This window comes from Coffea arabica, chromosome 11e (genome assembly GCF_036785885.1).
Source record: "Coffea arabica cultivar ET-39 chromosome 11e, Coffea Arabica ET-39 HiFi, whole genome shotgun sequence".
Taxonomy (NCBI): Eukaryota; Viridiplantae; Streptophyta; class Magnoliopsida; order Gentianales; family Rubiaceae; genus Coffea; species Coffea arabica.
In genome coordinates this window covers 23084972-23107232 of record NC_092331.1, presented here as the reverse complement: position 1 = coordinate 23107232, position 22261 = coordinate 23084972, and the positions used below count along the sequence as shown (strand labels likewise).

General features: G+C 41.3%; 1 protein-coding gene across 1 annotated transcript; it reads right to left on the bottom strand.

Moving 5' to 3' along the window:
• Window positions 1-12300: 12300 nt before the first annotated feature.
• Window positions 12301-13014, bottom strand: LOC140021235 (uncharacterized). The gene is made up of 2 exons (XM_072072000.1): window positions 12592-13014; window positions 12301-12549 (listed from the first exon to the last, which is right to left on the bottom strand). The coding sequence occupies exons 1-2, from the start codon at window positions 13012-13014 to the stop codon at window positions 12301-12303; spliced, it is 672 nt and encodes a 223-aa protein (XP_071928101.1).
• Window positions 13015-22261: the final 9247 nt, after the last annotated feature.

The window sequence follows — 22261 nt, the reverse complement described above, 5'->3', positions numbered from 1 at the left end:
TAATTTTCAAATTCAATAGCCGCAAGTTTCACCTTTTTCTCTTCAGAGTAATTGTGGACTTGAAACACTTGCTCAACTCTCCTAACCCAATCTAAATAAGCTTCAGGATCATTTTTCCCATGAAAGGTAGGCATCTTAGTCTTGATGGAACCAAGATTGTCATCGGTTCTCCTAGGTCGGTCTCGGCCTTCTCTCGCTTCCCTGTGGCTTTTCCTTGATCGGAATGAGGTGTTAGAATGATACCCCTCATCATCCGCATCATGCTCAACACTCTGAGCACTTGAAGCCCTATTGGGAATATCTCCAGTACCTCGCATCTCAATGGCAGCCACCCTGTCGGATAGTTGTGTCACCACAAATTCAAGCCTCCCCGCTTGTTTTTGGAGAGTTTGGAGCACTAATTTGAGTGACACGTCGGTGTCAGACGGCTCGGCCATGTTCCCCTCTTGAGACATATTGTCAAACCTGCAAAACAAATGTATCCTATTCTACCTTGCAAAGCACTCGTGTATCACTCAAAAAAACACACTCACTCTCAATTTTTCCTTCTCAAAGTTCTTAAAACAACTCAACTCTCAAAAATTCCAGAATTAATTACCCTATAAGTAATAAGACACAAAGCAGAATTTTTTTGCGAATCCTAGAAAACAAAAACTCTACCTGAAACTGGAACCTTTTTTTTTTTTTGAGCTGTTGCTTTGCTGAATTTCTGGTCAGTATTTTGGAGTATAAATGGTGCTTTTGGGGTGCTCAAATAATGTACGAACCAGTCCTCAAATTTCAGTCAAATCGGATCGTAAAACTAGCTCAACCGATTTTAGAAACTCAAGAACTCCAAGGCGATTTGGGCTAAGGTGTTTGGTTTGGTTTTGAAAACGGAATTGGGTGTGTTTGGGGCTGGTTAGGTCGTTTGGGGTCTTTGGAATTCAATCAAGATTGGAACTCAAGAGTTGGAAACCAATCAAAATTAGGAAACTCAAGTTTTTTGGGAAACCAATCAAGATTTGGAGACTAATCAAGAATTGGAGACCAATCAAGAATTGGAAACTCACGATTTTTTTTGGAAACTTGATTTCCTTTGTATGAGAGCCAATTCCTTCTCTTCTTCCCTTTTTTTTTTCTCTTTCGTTTTTTTTTCTTTTTTTTTTTCTTTTTTTTTCGGCTTTTCAAGGAACACAAATTCAGATCACACCAACAAGTTCAAGAAAACAGATGAAAGGTTATGCCAATTCCAAGAAAACCCTAGTTCTTGGTTTATTGTTCAAGAATTTTCAAAACAAGACTTGGTGGTCCAAGAACTTCAAGAATTTGTTCGAGAAACACAAGAATTTCCCCAAATTATGTTGCGGTGTCTAGGGTTTGTAAAAAACAACAACCAATTCTCAAGAAATAGGCAAAACAGAATTTCAGCAATACTCAAAAGAAAATTCCAGCAATACTCTAGCAACTTGAACACTAAAACAATATAAGGTACGTGACTCTTTTTTTTTTTTTGTCTTTAAACCCTAACAACCCAAACACAAGTATAATAGACCCAAGAACTTGAACAGAAAACACAAAAAAAGACAACACCCAAACAGTTTTTTTTTTGACTCGGATGAACAGTACGTGAACAGTACGCTACAGTACGATGAACAGTAATTCGGAACAGTACGATGAATAGTAATCGCTACAGTTTTTTTTTTTTTTTTTTTTTGGAAAAAAGACAAACTAGCAAGATATGAACAACTTCAATTAAAAGAGAATTAACCTGATGCTCTGATTACCAACTGATATAGGCAACCCTAGGGGAAGACCCTCCTAGAACCTCCCAACCTTGTAATTATCAGAGTTGGATCTTTTCTCCCAACAGAAATTGAACTCGATTGTTCTCATGAACTCAAGACCTCTGACACACAAAGGTAATCAGCAACCTTAAGCAAATAAGGATGGATGAAGCGACACCACGATTAGGGAACAAGCTAATCGATAAAGTCTGATTGGAATCCTAAGCCATGAACTCAAGAATTCAAGAGTAAGTTCGATTAAGAACTTGAAGGAAAATTCCTCACGATTTCTGGTTGTAATAATCTGTCTTTTACTCTTACAAGAGGTGCCTTTTTATAGGCTAAAACTAGGGCAAAATCCGACCCACATAAACCTGGAAGAGATTCGGTCCGCATAAAAAAGCTTAAAGAGCCAGCTCTTTAAGGCTTTCTGATAAGGCCCAATTAAGTAATAAAATACTCAACGCCTAACAACTACTAGACCAGACAGTCTTAAAATAACTACCAACTAAGCTAACAAGTATGAGATCATTCCTTCGCTTCAAACGTACAAGTGAACAAAGTAACTTCATGGTCCATCGAATCTTCAAACCTAGCTTGCTCCTTGCTTGTATGATGAATGATCAAGGCTCGTAAAGCTTCCTTCACCTTCTTGGTTCTTGACCTTGTCATCGGACCACCAATGTTGGTCAAAGTGTCCTTGACCCAAGGTTGAAGTTGTTGCGCACCCGTATCCGCATCACCTTGGAACAACAGACGTTACCTGAACCGTCGGAGATAGTAGAAGGTACGATGCGTGATTTCTATTGTTTAACTAAGTTTTGGCTATAGTGAGACCTGAGAGCTAGAAACGGATATACAAGGAAATACCCTATGTTATTTCGAAGTGCATGTATGAATTTCGAGGACGAAATTCTTTTAAGGAGGGGAGATTGTGACACCCCGAAAATTAGGAGATTGTTTGTAAAGAAGATACTAAAGTGTATTTCTTTGGATTTGATTTAAAACCTTATTTTGTTTTAAAAGACTAGAAACCCTAATTTTAATCACTAAAATTGTAAAACCCTCACGTTTTTCTTAAAAATTTCCTTTTATTTGGAAATTCATTATTTATTAAAGCCCTACCACCCAATCTTTCCACAATAAGTGCAAATAAACCTAGAAAGTCGGGTTTCACTTTTAGTTTCAAGATCGGAGCAAAACTAGGGTTTTCTCGATTTTTTGTCGGATGAATTTTCGGTACAGAGTAAGGATTAAATTTGGTGATTAAAAGTGACTTTTAAGTGAGAAATAATATGTGAATAGGAGCAATGATATAAGGTTAGTGAATGGGAAGTAAAAACCCTAGTACGTGTGTTTTTAAGAAAAACGACGCGAACCGGCGGGTCCCGCGCACTACCGGTTGAATGCAGCACTTGACCACCACTTTCTTACCCTACAAGCTCATTGATATTTGACCAAAATATCTTCTTAAATTACAGCTAAGTCTGACCGAAATTGGTGGCTAGAATAACAAGGAAAAGAAAGAGAAAAAAAGAAAGGTGGTGGTGGCGACAAGTGTCGCCACCTAAGAGCATCTTGACCAAGACACTTTGCCTTCTTACTTAACCAATTTTCTGCACTTTCCCCTTCATTGTTCCAGTAGCTGCCGACCAAAAGAGAGAGAGAAAGTGAGAGCAAGAAAACAATTCCATCTTCTTGATTTGCTTCAACTAAGTGAGGAATTCCAATTCCAAACCGATTAAAGGGTAGGTTGTGAGTTGGGAAGCTTGAGGAACCAAGAAATTTCAAAGGGAGTGAACTATCACTCATCCAAGCCTTGCTTTTGAGGTATAAACATCTGATCATGATCCTTGTTGCTTTAAATCTTGCTTTAAGATGTTTTTTTTTAGCTTAAGTTTTGGCTTGATTTCATGATTATGCAAGTGGTTGTGATGAATTTGGGATGAATAAGCAAGTTAGGGTTTCATAGTTTTCTGCCTAAACTTGCTGTATGGTTTCAAATGTTGTAAATAAGGTTATAAAAGGGGCTTTGGTAGTGATTAGAACAAGAAAATTGAGAAAGTTCCATTAAATACCAAAAATTCCAGAATCTGGAAAATTTTCCCCATCTTTCTGTCCGGTTTTGTAGCCCTATGTTAGAGGCCTAATTGGCCTTAGGTCAAAACATAAAAGTTGTATATAATGGTATTTTATAGGTTCCTAAAAAGTTTCAGCTCAATCGGAGCAACGTAGCTCATGAAAAGACGAAAATACCCTTGCTGTTCTAGGGTATAAACCAGAGTTCCGCGTGGACAGTTAGTCTGTTTGGGGGTGATTTTTCACTAGGATCCGTTCAGTTTTAGTTTTTTTCCAAAACATGAAAGTTGTAGTATTCTAACTTATCTTTCAAACGCCTCAAAGAACACCTTAATCGGACCTTGGTAACCTGAGATATGACCATTCCAGTACAGTGTGGTTAAATAGCCGACTAATGGGTTTTGGTTCTGTAAATTGAGGATTTGACTAGGATGCATTGGAAACTGGACTAAGTGATATTCATGAACATTGTAGCTATGTGTCTTAGCTTCGAAACGGCATAAGTTTCGTCTCAATCTAATAAGCATAGCCTCGGATGTGTTATTTCCGCAACCATACGTCAAATCTGTCTTTTGCTAAGTTGCATTTCCACCCTTATTATCACTTTGATTTTTGTTCTTATGTTGTGTTGAGCCTATGGAATGGCTAATGAACTGAAATTATATTGCGGGTGATGTTGGGTTGGATTGTGTAAGGATTGAAGCCGAAATGGCTGGAAAATTTGGTAAACACAAAGGGCATGCTGCCCGAATTTACACTCGAGGAATAGGAAACTATACTTGTAACGTAAGTAAGGGTTAAGTGATTATCACTTGAACTAGCGAGGACCTTGCTGCTTTGTTATCAAGGGTTATATGTTAGGACTTGGCCGAACTTGTACCTTGAGGAAAAGACATAATGGCCAATGTGAACCTGTTTTCCTTGTACTTTCAACTCAAGTGACATTTCCAAGTATATATACTACAAAACCTTATGAATTGAAAAAAACGAGCAAGTGTTTCACGAATGACTTCCAAATGAATTTCAAGGGGTTGATTCTTAATGAACGAAACGTTTAAGTTTCGAATCTTAGTCATGTTTCAAAGTTCTCAAACTGAGTTTTATTGCAGATTTGGACTCCGAACCCGGAGTATAACCTGAAAGTGACCAGTAAAGGCACTATATCTTGTGGTGAGTGCTTTGAAATACCGAATTGCACTAGATACTTGAACTTGATACGTGACCAATATGAGTAAATGTTATATACGTGAATTGATAGGGCAAGAGTGTACTTTATCGCACTTGCCCTTACGTGATATACTTGTTTATTGATTGCAATTGACTTGATCTACTTGTTTATGATGTGCGCACTTCCTGGAATTCCAGAAACTCTGTGGCGAGTTACTCTAGTCGAGCCGGCAAGGGCTTGGTCGATTGGGTAGCGAACCCTGGGTCTCTTGTTGTGTCGAGTGGAGTGATATCTCCTCGACTAATCGGTATACTCGAGTATTACCACCCGTGTTTATTGAGGATTTTGGGCCCAGTAGGGGGTGTGAATGGTGGACGGAGAGTCGTGTAAGTGGTGCTCTACTGGATTGGTTCCTTTACTTGAAAGTTGACGGAGTGTCAACTATTACATGATCGAGCTCCTGATGATGAAATGGGAAGTTGGCTCCTGAGAGCCATCCGTATCCTTATGCTTTGGAATGATTATTGCTTATTGGATTATTGTTGATTTTGTAAAATTTTTACACTCGCTCATTTTGAGATTTCTACTTGACGTGTTATTGCTCACGTTTATGAGCTCTTCATGCTCGTTACTTTGCTATATCGAAAACTTGTACTTATAAATAATGGTCAATTTGCTATTTGGAACCTCACTGGGCTTTTAGCTCATACCACGCTATTTGTTTTCCTTACAGGGGGTACGAGTGAGGCATGAGACATGTAAAGACTAGCATAGTCTAGTTGTTTTTGACTTTTGACTTTTGACTTGTACTCGTGCTATTCCTCGAATAGAATGTTTTGTATTTGGATTGTATACGCCTTGAACCAGTTTGAGTATATTGAGGCTTTGTACCTTGATTTTCATCAATGTAAATTCTAAGCTTGAATTGCGATGTTATTTATGGTCCATGAATGAATGCACGTGATACGAGTGAGTGAGTCCTGGCGAGAGTTGGGCTCCGCCAAACCCTTTGGTACGCCTCAGGGGGAGGTGGGGTCGTCACATAGACTCTCCTTCAGACAAAATACAGCAAAAGCATTTTGATGGACCATGGACACCAAACTTCCCTAGTATGTCATCCAGCTGCAGCCTCCCCAACAGAAGCCGTACCATAAAGAAGGACACCTTCAATGGAATCTGGGGATGCCAGATGCGCGAAAAGATCAAGAAGGCATTCCGAGCTTGCCTCACCTCTTGGAAGGCGGAAGATAAGGAAAATTGCCCCGAAGTCATTGGCATCCAGACAACCTTATCTAGCCGCTCTCCCTCAGGGGTTGGATGCTGTAAGATCAAGGCCACGGCGTCACTCGGAAGATATTGGGCTAGAAACAGCGCATCCCACCTCCCGTCTCTGATAAAGTCCCTGAATGTCAAGGCCCCATTAACTGGGGCTCTAAGAAAAAGAGCTCCAATACCCAGCCAGTTATCATACCAGAAGTCTCACGTGCCCGCAAATACCAACCATCGCATGGATAGCTCAGCTTGTCGGCTCACGTAGACCATTCGTTTCCAGGTAGGCGACGACCCTGCACTATACCCCACCTGACAGGGATGGCAGTGTCGACAGTATTTTGTTCGTAAAAATGTGGCCCAGAGAGACGACCCCGTACGAAACTTCCACCATAACTTCTGAGAGAAGGCAGTATATACGTCCCGGAGCAATCTGAACCCCACTCCCCCCTCCTCCTTCGAGAAGCACAACTGATCCCATTGGATCCAATGATTCCGGTTCCCCATCTCAGTCGATCCCCACAAGAAATTCGAGCAAACCCTTTCGACGATGTTAAACACTGAGGCCGGGATTACCGAAACCGATAGTAAATGCAAAGGAATAGATGATAGCACGTGTTTTATGAGAACGATCTTGCCCCCCTGAGATAAAAACTTGGTCTTCCACGTAAGGATTTGCCCAAGTATAGTCCGACTCACCTCCCCATAATGAGCCGCCTTACTCTTTCGAAATGCAGTGAGAATCCTTGGTAACGGAATGGCGCATGCTATCTTGGAAAACTAGTGATACGCTCAATTACCCTCCGACGGACGCCCGAGACAAATGGGTGGACCACATAGCCATTCTTGTGCCTATTCACTGTGAGGACCCGAAAATTTTCTTATTTATCGAATATTACAAGTTTACTTAAATATTTATTTACTCATTTTCTCCGAATTATTTATTTCAACTATTTAAAATCTATTTATATGGAACAACGCCTCTTTTATATTTTTAAAGCGTTTTGTTGGAAAATTCACTTTTCAAAAATTCGTTTAGTTTGGAACAACGAGTGCACGTTTTTCGAGGCTATACTTTAATCGGGAGTGTATTAATATTGGAGAGTTAAGAATGATCAATGGTAAATTAAGAAAGGTTAATTGAGGAATTAATACTTGACTCATGTGAGAGCTCACAAATTTTCTTATTTTAAATTCCTATTTCTAGCTCATTTAAATATTTATTTGGCTATTTATTCCGAATATTTTATTTCAACCTTTTATACTCAATAACATGGAATTATGTCTCAAGTTTATTTTTAAAATGACTTAATTTGAAAATTATTTTTTTCGAAAACTCGTTAAGTGTGAATAGTGAATGCGCGTTTGGAAATAACAATCGATTCGAGGATACAATAAACTTAAAAAATTGGAGACTTGTACTATAGCCTTAGAATAGGTATTTTTATATTTAAGTGTTCAAATGATAGTTAGTTATCGTTATAAGAATTTCTTGAAAGTTTCACTTTATCGCGCTTAAATCAGAAGTACGCGTTTTTACGCGCGCGATTATTTGAGCGACTTTAGAACTTCAATTTTTTTGACCATTAAGAGTGAATAATGATAGTAAGAATATAAGTGCATTAGAGGTTTAGTGTACAAGTGAAACAAATCTGAGAGGAATCGAGCACAAAACGCGCGCGTGTGCGCGCGGGGAGAGAGTTGACTTTTGCTTAATTTTGGGCCACACATTAAAGCTTCTCAAAGAAGCCTCACTTTTGATCAAACACTCTCTCTCTCTCCTCATTGAGATAGCCGGCCATCAAGACAAGAAAAACAACTCCAAGCTCTTCAAATTCTTTCATCAAATCTTCATCAAACTTCCTCCAATTCACCTCAAATTTCACCTACACTTAGTTAATCACTTGGAGGGTGCATCAAGCTAGGAAAAGGGGTTGCTTTCCACGGTTTTTCTCCGAAATTTCTGCTTGGTTCATCTAAACAAGTAAGCAACGATCAAGCCTTCAAATCTTGATTTACGGAAGTTCTATTACACTTATAAGTTCATTTAATCATGCAGGTATCTTGTTTATGTTGAAAAAATTGTTGTGTGGGCTCTATGAACTCCCACTTGGATTGGATGGACTGATTTGATGAATAATGATGCTATTAATGTTGGTTTAGTGCTTAAATTAGTGGAATAATGTTGGATTGTTGGTAGAAATTCAAGGAAGGTGTAATGAACAAAAGTGACCATTTTACCCCTGCCATATTCGTGCACTTTGGTGCTAAATTTTGAGGTTCTAATGACTTGTTTGTGATGTATACATGTTATATGAATGGTGTAGAAAGTTTCATTGAAAAATAACATGTTTTGGTTGGTCAATTGTAGTGATTTCAAAGGTTTAGCAAAACTGGAAAATTTTCCCGGATTGCCCAGGCAGTCCTTTTCTTTCGGCCATAACTTCTTACTCCGCTATTGAAATCGAGTGCCGTTTCCGGCAGTGGAAATTAGACATTCCCAGCTTTCCAATGGTGTAAAATTCACGTCCTGATTCCACATGAGTAATCCGTACCAACCATTTGAACTTGGCTGCCTGTTTCATTAGTTCCCTGGAAGGCAGAACATGAACTATAAATTGAGGCTCAAATGTGGACTAGTTGTGGACAGATTTTGAAAATGGTTTCTTCTGAGAAATTGTAGTTTTATGAATGTGTTTTCCAGAACCACCAACCACGTCTAATTCTGAGTTGAATTGAGTGATTTGTGACCATATTTCGAAACTGACTTCTTGAAGGAAAACCCTCCTTTTGGGCAGACTTGTTACTAAACTCGATTGAGACTTGTTAATTCGAGATTCTTGGTGTTAATCACCTACCAAACCTATCTTGGAATATTTATTAGACCTTGTCTACACCAATGAACCATGTTTGAGGAAATTTCCTTGGCCAAATGCTTGAAAACGAAAAACGGAAATCCGAGGCAGATTTGCCTTGGAACTTCTTGGGACTTTAGTGGTTTTGTTAACCAAATTCCCATGCGTATTTTTCTATGAAATTTTACAGAGGAGTTGCCCTTATATGGTAGTGTAATACTGCTAATTTTGGTGCCATTCTGAGTCCGTTTCGATACCTAACCAAAGTCCCAAAATTTGAAGTTTAAATCTGAAATTTTGTTTAACAGTTTCGGTTTTTCACCAACTTTGAGCTATCATATCTTGGTGCTCAACACTCCGACTCTTGTTCCGTTTGTTTTGTCGTAAACTTGGATTGCAACCCTAATAAATTTCAGAGGTTAGTTCAAATCAAGTGAATTTTGCCGTATTTTCAAAGTTGGCCAAAAACCGATCTAAACCTGTCTCATGTGCCCCAAAACAGCAATTTTGAACTAAATTTTGAATACTTTCCGTTTGGAATCATGGAAAAGTGTATTCTAGGAACTTTTAGTACTTTGGAAGAATTTTCAATGGTACCAAGTTTTCCAATTTTGAACTTGTAACGAGTGAGATACGATTTTTGAAAGATCTCATATCAAAACTAAAATTTCCAAAACCTAAGGGAAATAGAGTTGTTCGAATTCTTCTTTTCCCTCGATATCACTTGAACGTTTTACCCTTGATTTCGAAGGCGAAAACTTGATTTCTCTTGTACTTTTGAAACCCCTCTTTTGGGCCTCAATTTATGAATAAATTAGGCTCACTTCCGAGAAATTTTCTTGTACTATACAAGCATACACTCATGCGTGATAATTGGGATTTATAAATGATAATTCACTATTAAATTGCTCAGGCTCACACGAGGACCTTTAAGAGGATCCTACGGTGGACACCTGAACTTCAAGTGACATTTCTTCCTTGTTTACTTGATGAGTGTCAAGTGTATGATTATTTGAACTCCTGTGAACTTGATACATGCTTACCTGTAACCAATGATCAAAGATTTTGAAAATGGAGTCGAGTGTGTACTTTATCGCACTCATTCTCATTTGAAACAAATAATTCAAGATTAATTTGCTTGACATGAAATGAATGACCTGCTTGACATGACATGATTGCTTGAATATATCGAATGCTTGCTTGACCTGAAATAGTATGCTATGGCTGTATACGTCGCTAGAGTGAATCTCCTCGATACATACATGTTACTTGGGGGACGCCCAAACTCATAGGCCGACCTTGGAATTCGAGCCGGCATGGGCTTGGTCGGTAACCTCGGTGGGCCATGAGATTACATGATAAACTTGATCTATTTGAGAGATCTCGCTTGGCATACTCGTGGAGTATCGCCATATAAATGTCGTGCGGGCCCGGAGTGGTATGTACAGTGGACGGACATGAGAAGTAAGTGGAGATCTACGGAATGAAAATACCGACCCGGTTGACGGAGAGTCATCGCGGGAAGGTATACAAATGACCCTGGCAAAGCAAGTGGAACTTAACTCCTGAGAGCTACCATATCCTTGAATTGTTTCTGTTTACATTTTATTGGAATTGTCAATTACTTGTACTTTATCTATTGACGTGTTATTTGGGCTTGTTATTGGACTATGTGCTTGCATGTGTGTTCTTGGCCTCACGAGCGTTTTGCTCACCCTGTAGATTTGTTTTCCTTAACAGGATTGGGCATGGAATGAGACTTGGAGGAACCCTTTTGATGCACATTTGGCTTAGGGTTTCTAATGTATTTTGGGCTAGAACTCATATTGGTTGTACTTTTGGGAATCTAATGTATGATTTGGATATTTGATGTACCTGAATGTTGTATATTTTGGGTTTAGAGATGTATTCTGGAAATCCGATGTAAGGATTGGATAATCGTTATATATATTGTTAAGTTTGGAAGTTTTCCGCACTTTCTTACTTATCTAGTGTTGTTGAATAGTATTGTGCTAAGGTTGAACGGATATTGCCATGAGTCCAGACGAGAGGTGGGCAGGCGTCCCGCGGATACCCTCTGGTTCGCCTTAGGGAGAAGTGGGGGTGTCACATTCACTAACTGGCCCGATGTTTTTTGGTACAAGTCCAGCACCTGAACGATACTTTGTAAGGCTCGAACCGAACCATTTGCAAATATCAGTACATCATCAGCAAAGGCCAGATGCGTGACTGGAGGGCACCCCCGCTGAACAGTGAATCCTTGAAAATCTGCCTGAAGCACTAAGTCATTTAGAGCCCTGGAAAGCACCTACGCCCCAATCACAAATAATGCGGGCGATAATGGATCCCCCTGACGAAGTCCCCTACTGGACTTAAAGTACCCATAGGAAGCTCCATTGATGATAATCGAAAATCATACATTGGAGATCAGTCGCCAAACCATGTCAATAACTCTTTCCCCAAACCTGAAGCGCCGCATAACCTTCACCAGAAATATCCACAACACCCTATCATACGTCTTGGTCATATCCAACTTCAAAGCGACATTCCCATCCCTCGAGGACCTGCGCATCCCTGAAAATAATTCTTAAGCGAGAAGGTAGTTCTCTGTGATGTTTCTGCCCTTAACAAAACCTGTCTGCTGAGGCGACACCAACCTCGTCAAGAGAGGGGCCAATCTATCCGCCAGTAACTTGGACAACACTTTATTGAAGAAATTGCACAGACTAATCGGTCTGAACTGTGAGAAATCCTGAGGGTTCGGTCCTTTCGGGAATAAGATAATGGAAGTAGACATAATAAATCAAGGTAGCTCAGCCCCATAGAAAAAACTCAAAACTGCGTTATAAACATCCTTACCAATTACCTCCCAAGCAAAAGTAAAAAATCGCCCCGTGCAACCGTCCGGGCCAGCTGCACTCTCACCATCCATTTGAAAAATAATTTGCCGCACCTCTTCGATTGATGGGTCCACCTCCAAATGATTATTCTTCTCTGCCGTGAGAATGGATGGGATCACATACAACAGGTCTACCGCATTGCCAGCAGGCTCAAAAAATAGCTCCGAAAAGTAACGCACAGTTTCGTTGGAGATATCCTCGTCCGTTTCCACCTAGGCACCATGCGTATCTCTAATCCTATGGATGATCCCTTGCACCCACCTCTACTGCAGGACAGCATGAAAGAACTTGGAATTGCAATCTCCTTGACGTAACCATTTCACCCTTGCCTTCTGCCTCCAGAATTGCTCTTCAACCGATAGAACATGATTGAACTGAGCCTGAGCCATATGAAGCTCCACCTGAGCAACATCCGAACCTTCAATCTCCAACCTTGCCTCTGCCCTACGTACTGTAGCCTCTGCCTCATGCGAAGCATCAAATATGTTTCCTAACGTATGTTTATTCCACTCCTAGATGGCGCGGCGAGCAATTATCAGTTTTGACGACAGAACCTTCATGGGGGAACCCTGTTGCTCCCACTGCCATGCTGTACGAATGACATCTAGTAGAGAGGCCTTGGATGTCCAAACATTAAGAAAACAGAAGGCATGCGGCTTGTTATCAGTACGTAAGGCAAAGGAGATTCTTAGCGGTGCATGATCGGAGGGATGCCGTGCTAAGTGAGATACCGAAATGGTTGATGGTAAATCCGAGCACTCCACATTAACTAGTAGTCTGTCCAACCTGTTCCAGATCCTAGCCATGCCGTGGCGATTGTTGCACCAAGTGAAGCTAGAGCCAGAAAACCCCACGTCAAATACCTCAGCATCCTCCATAAAGGACATAAGCTCCAAACCCTCGGAGGTACCAAAAGGACGGCCCTCTTCTTTTCTTGGAGAGAGATAACCACATTGAAGTCCCCGCAGATACACCATGGCTGAGAAACAGGCTTCTCAAGCAATAAGACTTGCCACAACTCCCATCACTCCTCCATTGTGCACTTGGTGTGCACAAAAGAGAAGCGCAAGGCATGGGGCAACCATGCATGGTGCAACAAGCGTGAAATGTGTTGGGAAGAGTTCCCAGCGATAGAACAGACAAACAGTAATCGATAAAACACCCAAATATCTTCTGACAAGTTTACCACTACAGCATCAGAAGAAAAACGTAAACGGATGGATTCTATGTTGACAATATCTAGTTTTGGTTCACAAATAGCCACCAACTGAACATTATGTGAACGAATTAATTTTTTAAGTCTTCTCAAATTAGGAGTTTTAGAGACTCCTCTAATGTTCCAAAAGAGCGCATTAATCATGGGGAAGAACCTGGAATGAGTTTTTAGATGATGTTGACACTGATCGTAGCTGCCTGTTCAAAGGAAAAAATCACTCGAGGACCCTTCGCCTTCACTTGTTTGAAGCCTTTCTCCAAGACCAAGGACTGATCTACGTTAAGATGCATCAAGGGGGCTGCATTCCGATCCCCATGACACTTGGGTCTCAGAGACAGATTACCCGTCGCTACTGAACATGCTACTTCCATCGCACTGCTCTCCTTCTCCGCAGCATCGTCTCCTCCACCCTCATGCTCATCCATGCTGCCCTCCTGAAGATAGGAAGTTTGATACGGAGAGTTAACCATTGCATGCCCATCCCTCCCCAGCAAAGTCAGAATCCCAGACCGTGAGTCAGCCAAGGCCGGGCTGACCCTCACGTCTTCCACCAACGCCTCCTCCATGCGCTGCCCCATTGAAGTCCCATCAACATTCTCCTGTGTTGAGCAGTCTCCACCTTCACCATCACCATCAGGGACACTTGCTGGGACTACAAGAGCCGCTGCTGGAATGGGATTTCCTGAAGGTCCAGGGATTACCGCAACGTCTTCCTCCATGCGCTGACCCAACAGAGTTAGAGTCCCAGACCGTGGGTTAGCCATGGCCAGGCTGACACTCTCCACCAGTGCCTCTTCCATGCGCTGCCCCATTGCCGTCCCCTCAACACGTTCTCCCCCATCACCCTCACCAGCAGGGACTACAAGAGCCGCTGCTGGAATGGGATTTCCTGAAGGACCAGAGAGTACCGTAACGTCTCCCTTCATGCACTGACCCAACAGGGATAGAGTCCCAGACCGTGGATCCATGGCCGGGCTGACACTCTCCACCAGCGCTTCCTCCATGCACTGCCCTATTGCCGACCCCTCAACAGTCTCTCCCCCATCACCCTCACCAGCAGGGACACTTGCTGGGACTGCCACTGCCGCTGACCCTTTCTCAGATTCCCAACCACATTAAAACCATCCTTCTTACACTCCCCCGTCGAATGACCCAACCTCCAGCAATTGTTACAACATTTTGACAGGTTTTCAATCACTATTTTCTGACAAAACTCCACCTCTCCTTCAATACCGACCCACACCCTTGAATAGATAGGTTTGACTAGGTCTACCTCCACGCAAATCCTAGCCACACTAGGTCTTGTACCTGCTGCCGTTGCCGAGTCCCGAAAGAGTGGCTTCCCCACTGGAGAAAGAATGGAAAAAAGTGAGTGTTTGTCATGATAATGAATGGGGAAGGCCGGTAATGTAGTCCAAACAGGAACCAGAGGCGACTCCTTTTGCATGTGAAAATCCCTTGTCCACCGAAAAACTCGGATGAGATACTTCCCTAGTTGCCATAGCCCTCGTGTACAGATGTGGTTGAAGTTTACTTAAGCTGCGCACTTAAGGAGAACATGGCGGTAGTCCAAGAGGCCAACCGACACCTGATCTCTCAAGTCCAAGGTTGAGAGGAATTTCCTAATCTCTTCTAAGCTTGGCCGCCCATGGGAGAACTTGCCCACTAGTGCCCAGCGGAACGGCGCCGCAAGCTTGTTTGCCTCCTCCTTAGAGAATACCACAGCCGCCTCCCCTTTGTAGGTGGTCATCTGCTTCACCTGGATTAGAGAGGCAGCAAGCTGTGAGAATAGTTGGGCGAAGGACTTAGCCGTATGAGGGGACTGCCTATCAGCCCACGGCTGAGGCGCCATCATGGCCGTGGTTACCACCGGCCGCCCAAGGAGAAGACGCAAATCCTAAGCTATTTTTAGAAACTCCCGCTATCAAGTGTATCTAAAATTACTTGGCCTCAGATACACTTAAGACTTCCTGATTTAGTCTAATAAAATCATCCTCCATTTTCTCCTAGACGATGGGTGGAAAATATTTCTCGTTAAACTCCCGTATGAAGTTCAACCAAGTCCACGCTGTCCGCTCTTTTTCCCCCTTAGCCCTAATCACATTTCACCAAATTCGGACTGGTCCTTCAAATTGGAATACGGCAAAGTTCACTTGCCTTTCCTCCGTGTAATTCAAGACAGTGAAGATATTGATCATTGTCTCCAGCCATCTCTCCGCTACTTCCGGATCTGGCCCTCCAAAAAACTTGGACGGAGAGAACTTTTGAAACTGCTCTAGGGCCCTATTTTTCCCTATTTCAGGGTCTCTAGACTGGTTAACAGGGGCTTGACCCTGCTGCTTATCAACCGAGCTAAAATATTAGTCATTTGCTGGATTGCCGTTGCTACTTGATGTGAGGATCCGAATTTTCTTACTTTTATTTTATTTTACTGGCCTATTTAATTATTTATTTACCCGTTTACTTCGAATAATTTATTTCATCCACTTTAAATCCATTTATATGGAACAATGTCTCATTTATATTTTTTAAAACGTTCCGTTAGCAAATTTAATTTTTCTGCGGCTCGTCTAATAAGAAATAGCGAATGCACATTTTTCGAGGCGATATTCGATCCGAGAGTGCAATGATCTTGGAGAATTAATTTTAGACTAGTAAGTATGAGTATTTGTAGTGTTAGAGGAACCACCTTAGAGGATTAGTAGTTAAGTGTATCAAACAAGAAAGAAAGTGGTACTGCAAGGCACTATTGAGCCACTATTGAGAGTTGACCTTTTTCACAAACTTATGGTTAGCATTTCCATCATTTTTCCATCACAAACAAATCAAACATTTCACTCCCTCACTCTCTCTCATTCTCGACCGAACAAGGGGAAGAAAAGGAGGAAGAGAAAGCTTAAACTTTTGCTCCAATCTTGCTTCATACTCTTCATCCAACCCACAAATCTCTTGGAATTTTGCTCTCACTAGAAGAAAGGTGCAAGCTTGTGGTGTTTCTTGGTGAAATATTGGTAGAAAGTCTTACTTACAAATAGGATTTAGGAGCTTGAAGAGGTAACCACTTCATCCTTCTTTAATCTTTCAAATTTTACCAAGAGTAGAGGTTGTATTTCATGGGTTTGAAACCCTAATCAAGATTCTAGGCTAGAGGACTTGAGGGACTTTTATTTCTTGCTTTATATCCTAAGCTAGTGGTCTTGATGTGTGCACGGATAGCGAGATGGATGGCGGCCCTGACTCAAGGCTTTCATAGAGATATTGAAGGCTTGGAAGGAGACAATCAAGTTATCTACACACATGAAGAGTCAAGTTATCTACACCATGATCCAAGCCCATGAAGAGTCAAGTTATCTACACCATGATCCAAGCCATGAAGAGTCAAGTGGGCCTCCAAGTGAGTTGGCCGAATAGGGCCTTAGGCCTTAGTATTAGGAGTCTTAAGTTTAGATTAGTCCTTTTGTTAGCCATGGATTCGGCCCATCTTTGTCTAAGGATGGCCGAACCACTAGGCCCTTTTTATTGAGTCCATGGGTCGGCCCACCTTGTCCAAAGAGTGGCCGACCATCTAGCCTTGCGATATTAGGGTTTCATTAGTTTTGCCTATATAAAGGCTTACTTTGTAAGCATAAAGGGTAGACGTTTTATCAATAAAGTTTTGCATATTTTCGATTCTTCTTGAGAGAGAGATTCGACCCCTTTACTTGCTTTGGCAAGGGTTTTGAGCAGTCTTGCGTCCTGTCCTAGATTGTTCTACCGACCTATTCCCCTGGAGTATTCACCTTCATCGGAGTGTCGTCTACCGTCTTGAATCAAATCGTGTCGTCCGTTTGGTTCTAGATCCCGCAATTCCAAGCGTTGGACATCCTCGCTAGATCCTTGGGCAAACGTGCTACGTGTCTCGAAACGTGTTGATCGAGGAACGTATCAGTTGGCTTCAGAGCTTTGGTAGAGGTATCTTTCGTTATATCCATATTTTTTCGTAGTTGTGTCGTAGAATTCTTAGTACTTTCCGCTGCCTTGTTTCAAAAAAAATAATAAAAATAAAAAATAAAATTCTGTTCGTTAGCATTGTTGCTTTGTTGTGCCGTTTCGTGCTTTTGTTGTCAAGAAATTCTGGTCGTTGTCTTGTTGTTGAAGTCAAGCCCAAAACTGTCCGTTGTGTCTTGTTTAACAAAAAAAAAAAAAAAAAACTGTTCACTACTACTGTTCATCCGACACTGTTCACTGCTACTGTTCACACCGGCACTGTTCCACGTTACTGTTCATACGAACACAAAATCTGTGTTGTGTTATCTCCTTTGTGTTGTGTCTAGTTTGTTGATAATTTCTGTCCACAACTTGTTTCTTGCGTTTGAGTCGTTTGTTGCATCAAAAATTCTGGTTGTTGGTGTTTCAACGTTGCTCCCAAATCTGTCTCGTTAATTGGTTGTCGCTTGGGCAGCAAGAACAATAACGTGACGGCTGCTAGGGTTTCCTTATCTTGCTAGGGTTTCCTTCTCTTGCTAGGGTTATCCTTGCGGCTAGGGTTTTCTACTTGCGGCTAGGATGTCTACTTGCGGCTAGGGTTTCTTTGTTTCACTTGGTCACTCTCCTATATTCTCTCCTATATTTTGGGGTACTCTCCTACATTCTCTCCTATATTTTAGGAACACTCTCTTAAATTCTCTCCTACATTTTAGGAAACTCTCCTATATTCTCTCATCCATTCTAGGAAACTCTTCTATAATCTCTCATCCATTTTAGGAAACTCTCCTTTAATCTCTCATCCATTTTAGGAAACTTTCCTATATTCTCTCATCCATTTTAGGAAACTCTCCTATATTCTCTCATCCATTTTAGGAAACTCTCCTATAATCTCTCATCCATTTTAGGAAACTTTCCTATATTCTCTCATCCATTCTAGGAAACTTTCCTATATTCTCTCATCCATTTTAGGAAACTCTCCTATATTCTCTCATCCATTTTAGGAAACTTTCCTCCATTCTAGGAAACTCTCCTATATTCTCTCATCCATTTTTAGGAAACTTTTCTCCATTCTAGGAAACTCTCCTATATTCTCTCATCCACTTTAGGAAACTACTCCTACACTTTAGAACGCTAGGGTTTCCTTTTCTTTGTGACACACATACCATTACTGACCACCACCAACATCCCTTCCAAATTTGTCCATTTCACCTTATTTTCCACCCACATTTGTGTCTTACACTCTTGATTACTCTTGTGGGAAAAGTCGGTGACGTTTATTGGACTTGTGCGGCATTTCTCAACTACCCAATCTGACAAGTAAAGGAATTTTGATAAGCTTATTTGAGTGCTTTGAGTGATACACGAGTGATGAGTACATACACGTGAGCTTGTGTGTCGTGAGGAATCTCCTTTTCTTTGCTAACCATTTTTGCAAGTCACGTAATCATGCCAAGGGGAGTTGCCTCTTACTCATACAGCCAAGAATTCTTGGAGAATGAGCCTCTCAAGATGAGGGGTTCCAAGCGGCCTACTCCCAAGCACAGTTCCATGGAATCTAGTTCACAACGTGAGTTTCGCTCACTCCGGGAGGAGATGGAACGTTACCGTGCTTCGTGTGTAGATGAAAGGTATAAACGAGATTGTGATGAGTATGAGAAGGAGCAAAGAAGTTTGCACCGAACATCTAAATTGAGATCAACCTCAAGCAAACAAGATTCATCTACGAAGTGCCTTGACAATCAAGGCAAGGCGTTCGCGAACTCTCGAATTGAGGCAAAGCTTCGTGAATCAAAGGATAAATTTCGGAGTCGGACTAAAACATTGATTGATGATATGATGGAAAGACTTAGCCAAGTGTTGGATTCACACTTGGAGCAACTTACCCATGTGCCAACTGGTGGTGATAAGGGGAAAATTCAGTCTAGTCCCTCGTTGATTGAAGAGCCATGTACGAATGAGTTGCCACCGAGCCATGAACAAGAGCTAGCCAATAAAAATCTGAACTCAAGTGCAATGAATGAACAAATGTCCAAGAAGAATGAAGTGGGAAAAGGCAAGAATAATTTGGCCTTATTGCTGAGTAAAGAGGAGGAGTTGACCATGTTCGCAAAAGTTGAAAGTGTGGACGTTTTGTTTGCTAACAAGCTAACATGTGTTGTGTTTAGTACCTCTTCTTTTGTGCAGATTAAACAAAGTCAAGTAGAGTTGGTCATGGCATGTTCCATTCCGAAGTCACTTGGACACTTTGCAAGTTTCCATGGAGTTTGTCTCCTAGGAGCTAAATCTCTTTGGTATCAATCCATGGAACAATCTCCATTCAAACCTGTCCGCGCCATGGGAGGAGTCATTCGAGCCCATTATTTTGACGAGAAGTATTGTAAAGCTATCCAAAATTTTCCAACTACGACTAAAGAGTTGCAGCCTGATTTCATGCTTGTTCCAGCTGCGTGTTGCGCGAATGCATGTGATTCGTATGGGGTGAATTTCATTTCATTCCTGCCGCTTATGTTGGGTGATGCCCGCAAGGGTGTCAATCAAGATCCGAGTGCTGTTCTTACCTCACTGGTTCGTGTTTCTATGGATGTGCAACACGGGTGGCTCAGTGTCCCACCTCCAGAGTGGCAAGTTGCGCCGATTCAGTGCCTAGGGCTGAATTACACCACCTTGCACAACCAGGTTCGAGGCTTTTCTAGTTTCAATGAACATCGTTATGAAGTGCATGTGAATGTCCGGGTGCGAAGGCTAATTAGCGAGCTTTGGGTTGCAATCTGGAACGTTCACAAGCCTTATACACGTTCCTTCCTACCTTGGAGAATGTCCTTGTTTGAGAACCCCTTGAAGCTGACCAAGAGACATGTGCACTGAATTATCTTAATCATAACATATGCACGTATCATTCAATCTAAGAGGGCCAATATGTGGAGATTTGAGGTGTCATGCTACTATCTCTTGTTAGTATCATTCATCTCCATCCAGATTTGAGGACAAATCCTTCTCAAGAGGAGGGGACTGATGTGTGCACGGATAGCGAGATGGATGGCGGCCCTGACTCAAGTCTTTCATAGAGATATTGAAGGCTTGGAAGGAGACAATCAAGTTATCTACACACATGAAGAGTCAAGTTATCTACACCATGATCCAAGCCCATGAAGAGTCAAGTTATCTACACCATGATCCAAGCCATGAAGAGTCAAGTGGGCCTCCAAGTGAGTTGGCCGAATAGGGCCTTAGGCCTTAGTATTAGGAGTCTTAAGTTTAGATTAGTCCTTTTGTTAGCCATGGATTCGGCCCACCTTTGTCTAAGGATGGCCGAACCACTAGGCCCTTTTTATTGAGTCCATGGGTCGGCCCACCTTGTCCAAAGAGTGGCCGACCATCTAGCCTTGCGATATTAGGGTTTCATTAGTTTTGCCTATATAAAGGCTTACTTTGTAAGCATAAAGGGTAGACGTTTTATCAATAAAGTTTTGCATATTTTCGATTCTTCTTGAGAGAGAGATTCGACCCCTTTACTTGCTTTGGCAAGGGTTTTGAGCAGTCTTGCGTCCTGTCCTAGATTGTTCTACCGACCTATTCCCCTGGAGTATTCACCTTCATCGGAGTGTCGTCTACCGTCTTGAATCAAATCGTGTCGTCCGTTTGGTTCTAGATCCCGCAATTCCAAGCGTTGGACATCCTCGCTAGATCCTTGGGCAAACGTGCTACGTGTCTCGAAACGTGTTGATCGAGGAACGTATCAGGTCTTGAGGTGGCCTTTAGGTAGCTGACTTGAGGTTTTTCTACTTGATTGTTGTTGTTTGTGTGATGAGTGACTTGATATTGGCTTGGTAAGAGGAGAAAAAGTTGGAAGAAACTCTTGAGAGGTGCTAGCCGAACTTTCTGTTTTGTTGCCTTGCTTGGATTTTGAATTTTGTTGCTTATATGGCTGCTAAATTGCTTTTTATATGTTGCATTATGTGTGTGAAAATTGTCTTTCAAAAATCATTTCAATTGGTTACATAAAACTTGAGTTTTGAAGAAAGGTAGAAATCTGAAAAACAGCGGCCAGGGCAGCCGACTAAGGGTGCTTTGTCTACATATAAATTTTTGTACAAAAGTCAAAATCGAGTGCCGTTTGCGGAATTTGAAACTAGACACCAAGGGCTTTCAAACGGTATAAAATTCCCCTGTTGATTCATTTTGAGTGAGCCGTAGCGAATCAGCAAAGTAGACTGACCTGTTTTACCTGGTTATCCGAGAGAAACTGTGAAACTGTATCTTATGGCTCAATTTCGTCTCACTTGTGAAAAGAGTTTGAAAATGATGTCTTCTGATGAATTATTGCATTTTGAATCTAGTTTCTAATGCCATAAACCATTCTCAATTCGGACTTGTGTAACGTTTTCTATTTTGGACTTACTAAACTCAAGATATGATTTTTCAAGTATTGTCGAGTAAAGCTGAAAATTTCTGGTTTCATAAGAAATGGACTTTTAAGAACTTCCAACTTCCTTTTGAAATTGATAGTTCATTTCAAACTTAATTTCATGGATGATACAAGTTCTCTAGTGACTTTAACACCCTCATTTTTGAAACTCGATTCCCGGTGGAACAAACCTCTCTTGATGCATTTTCTTAGTTGTTTAACTTTCTTGGTTATTGTGTCTCATTTTTATACTTGAGAAATACACTTCACTCCCTAGTCTTATACCTTTGATTTCCATGAGTTTGAACTTTAAGAATGGAGCATTTTAACTCGAGTGATTCTTAGGGAAATTTTCTAGTTTTCTATCCAAAACTTGAAACTTTTAGCTTTGACAATTTCTATGAAATGATGGGAGTTTTGGATGAGTTTTGATTCTGTTAATTTGAAAATGTGAACGCTCTTTTTATTTTAAAGTTCGGATATGAGATTAGAAGTTTTGAGAGATGGAAACTATCTACATTTTTCTCGATTTTTGTGTCGAAACTGAAATTGGTACTTTCTTTTGAAATTGAGATTTACTTACCACGACATGAATCAAAAATGACTTTTGAGTTCTCTTTGAACATTATTTCAATGA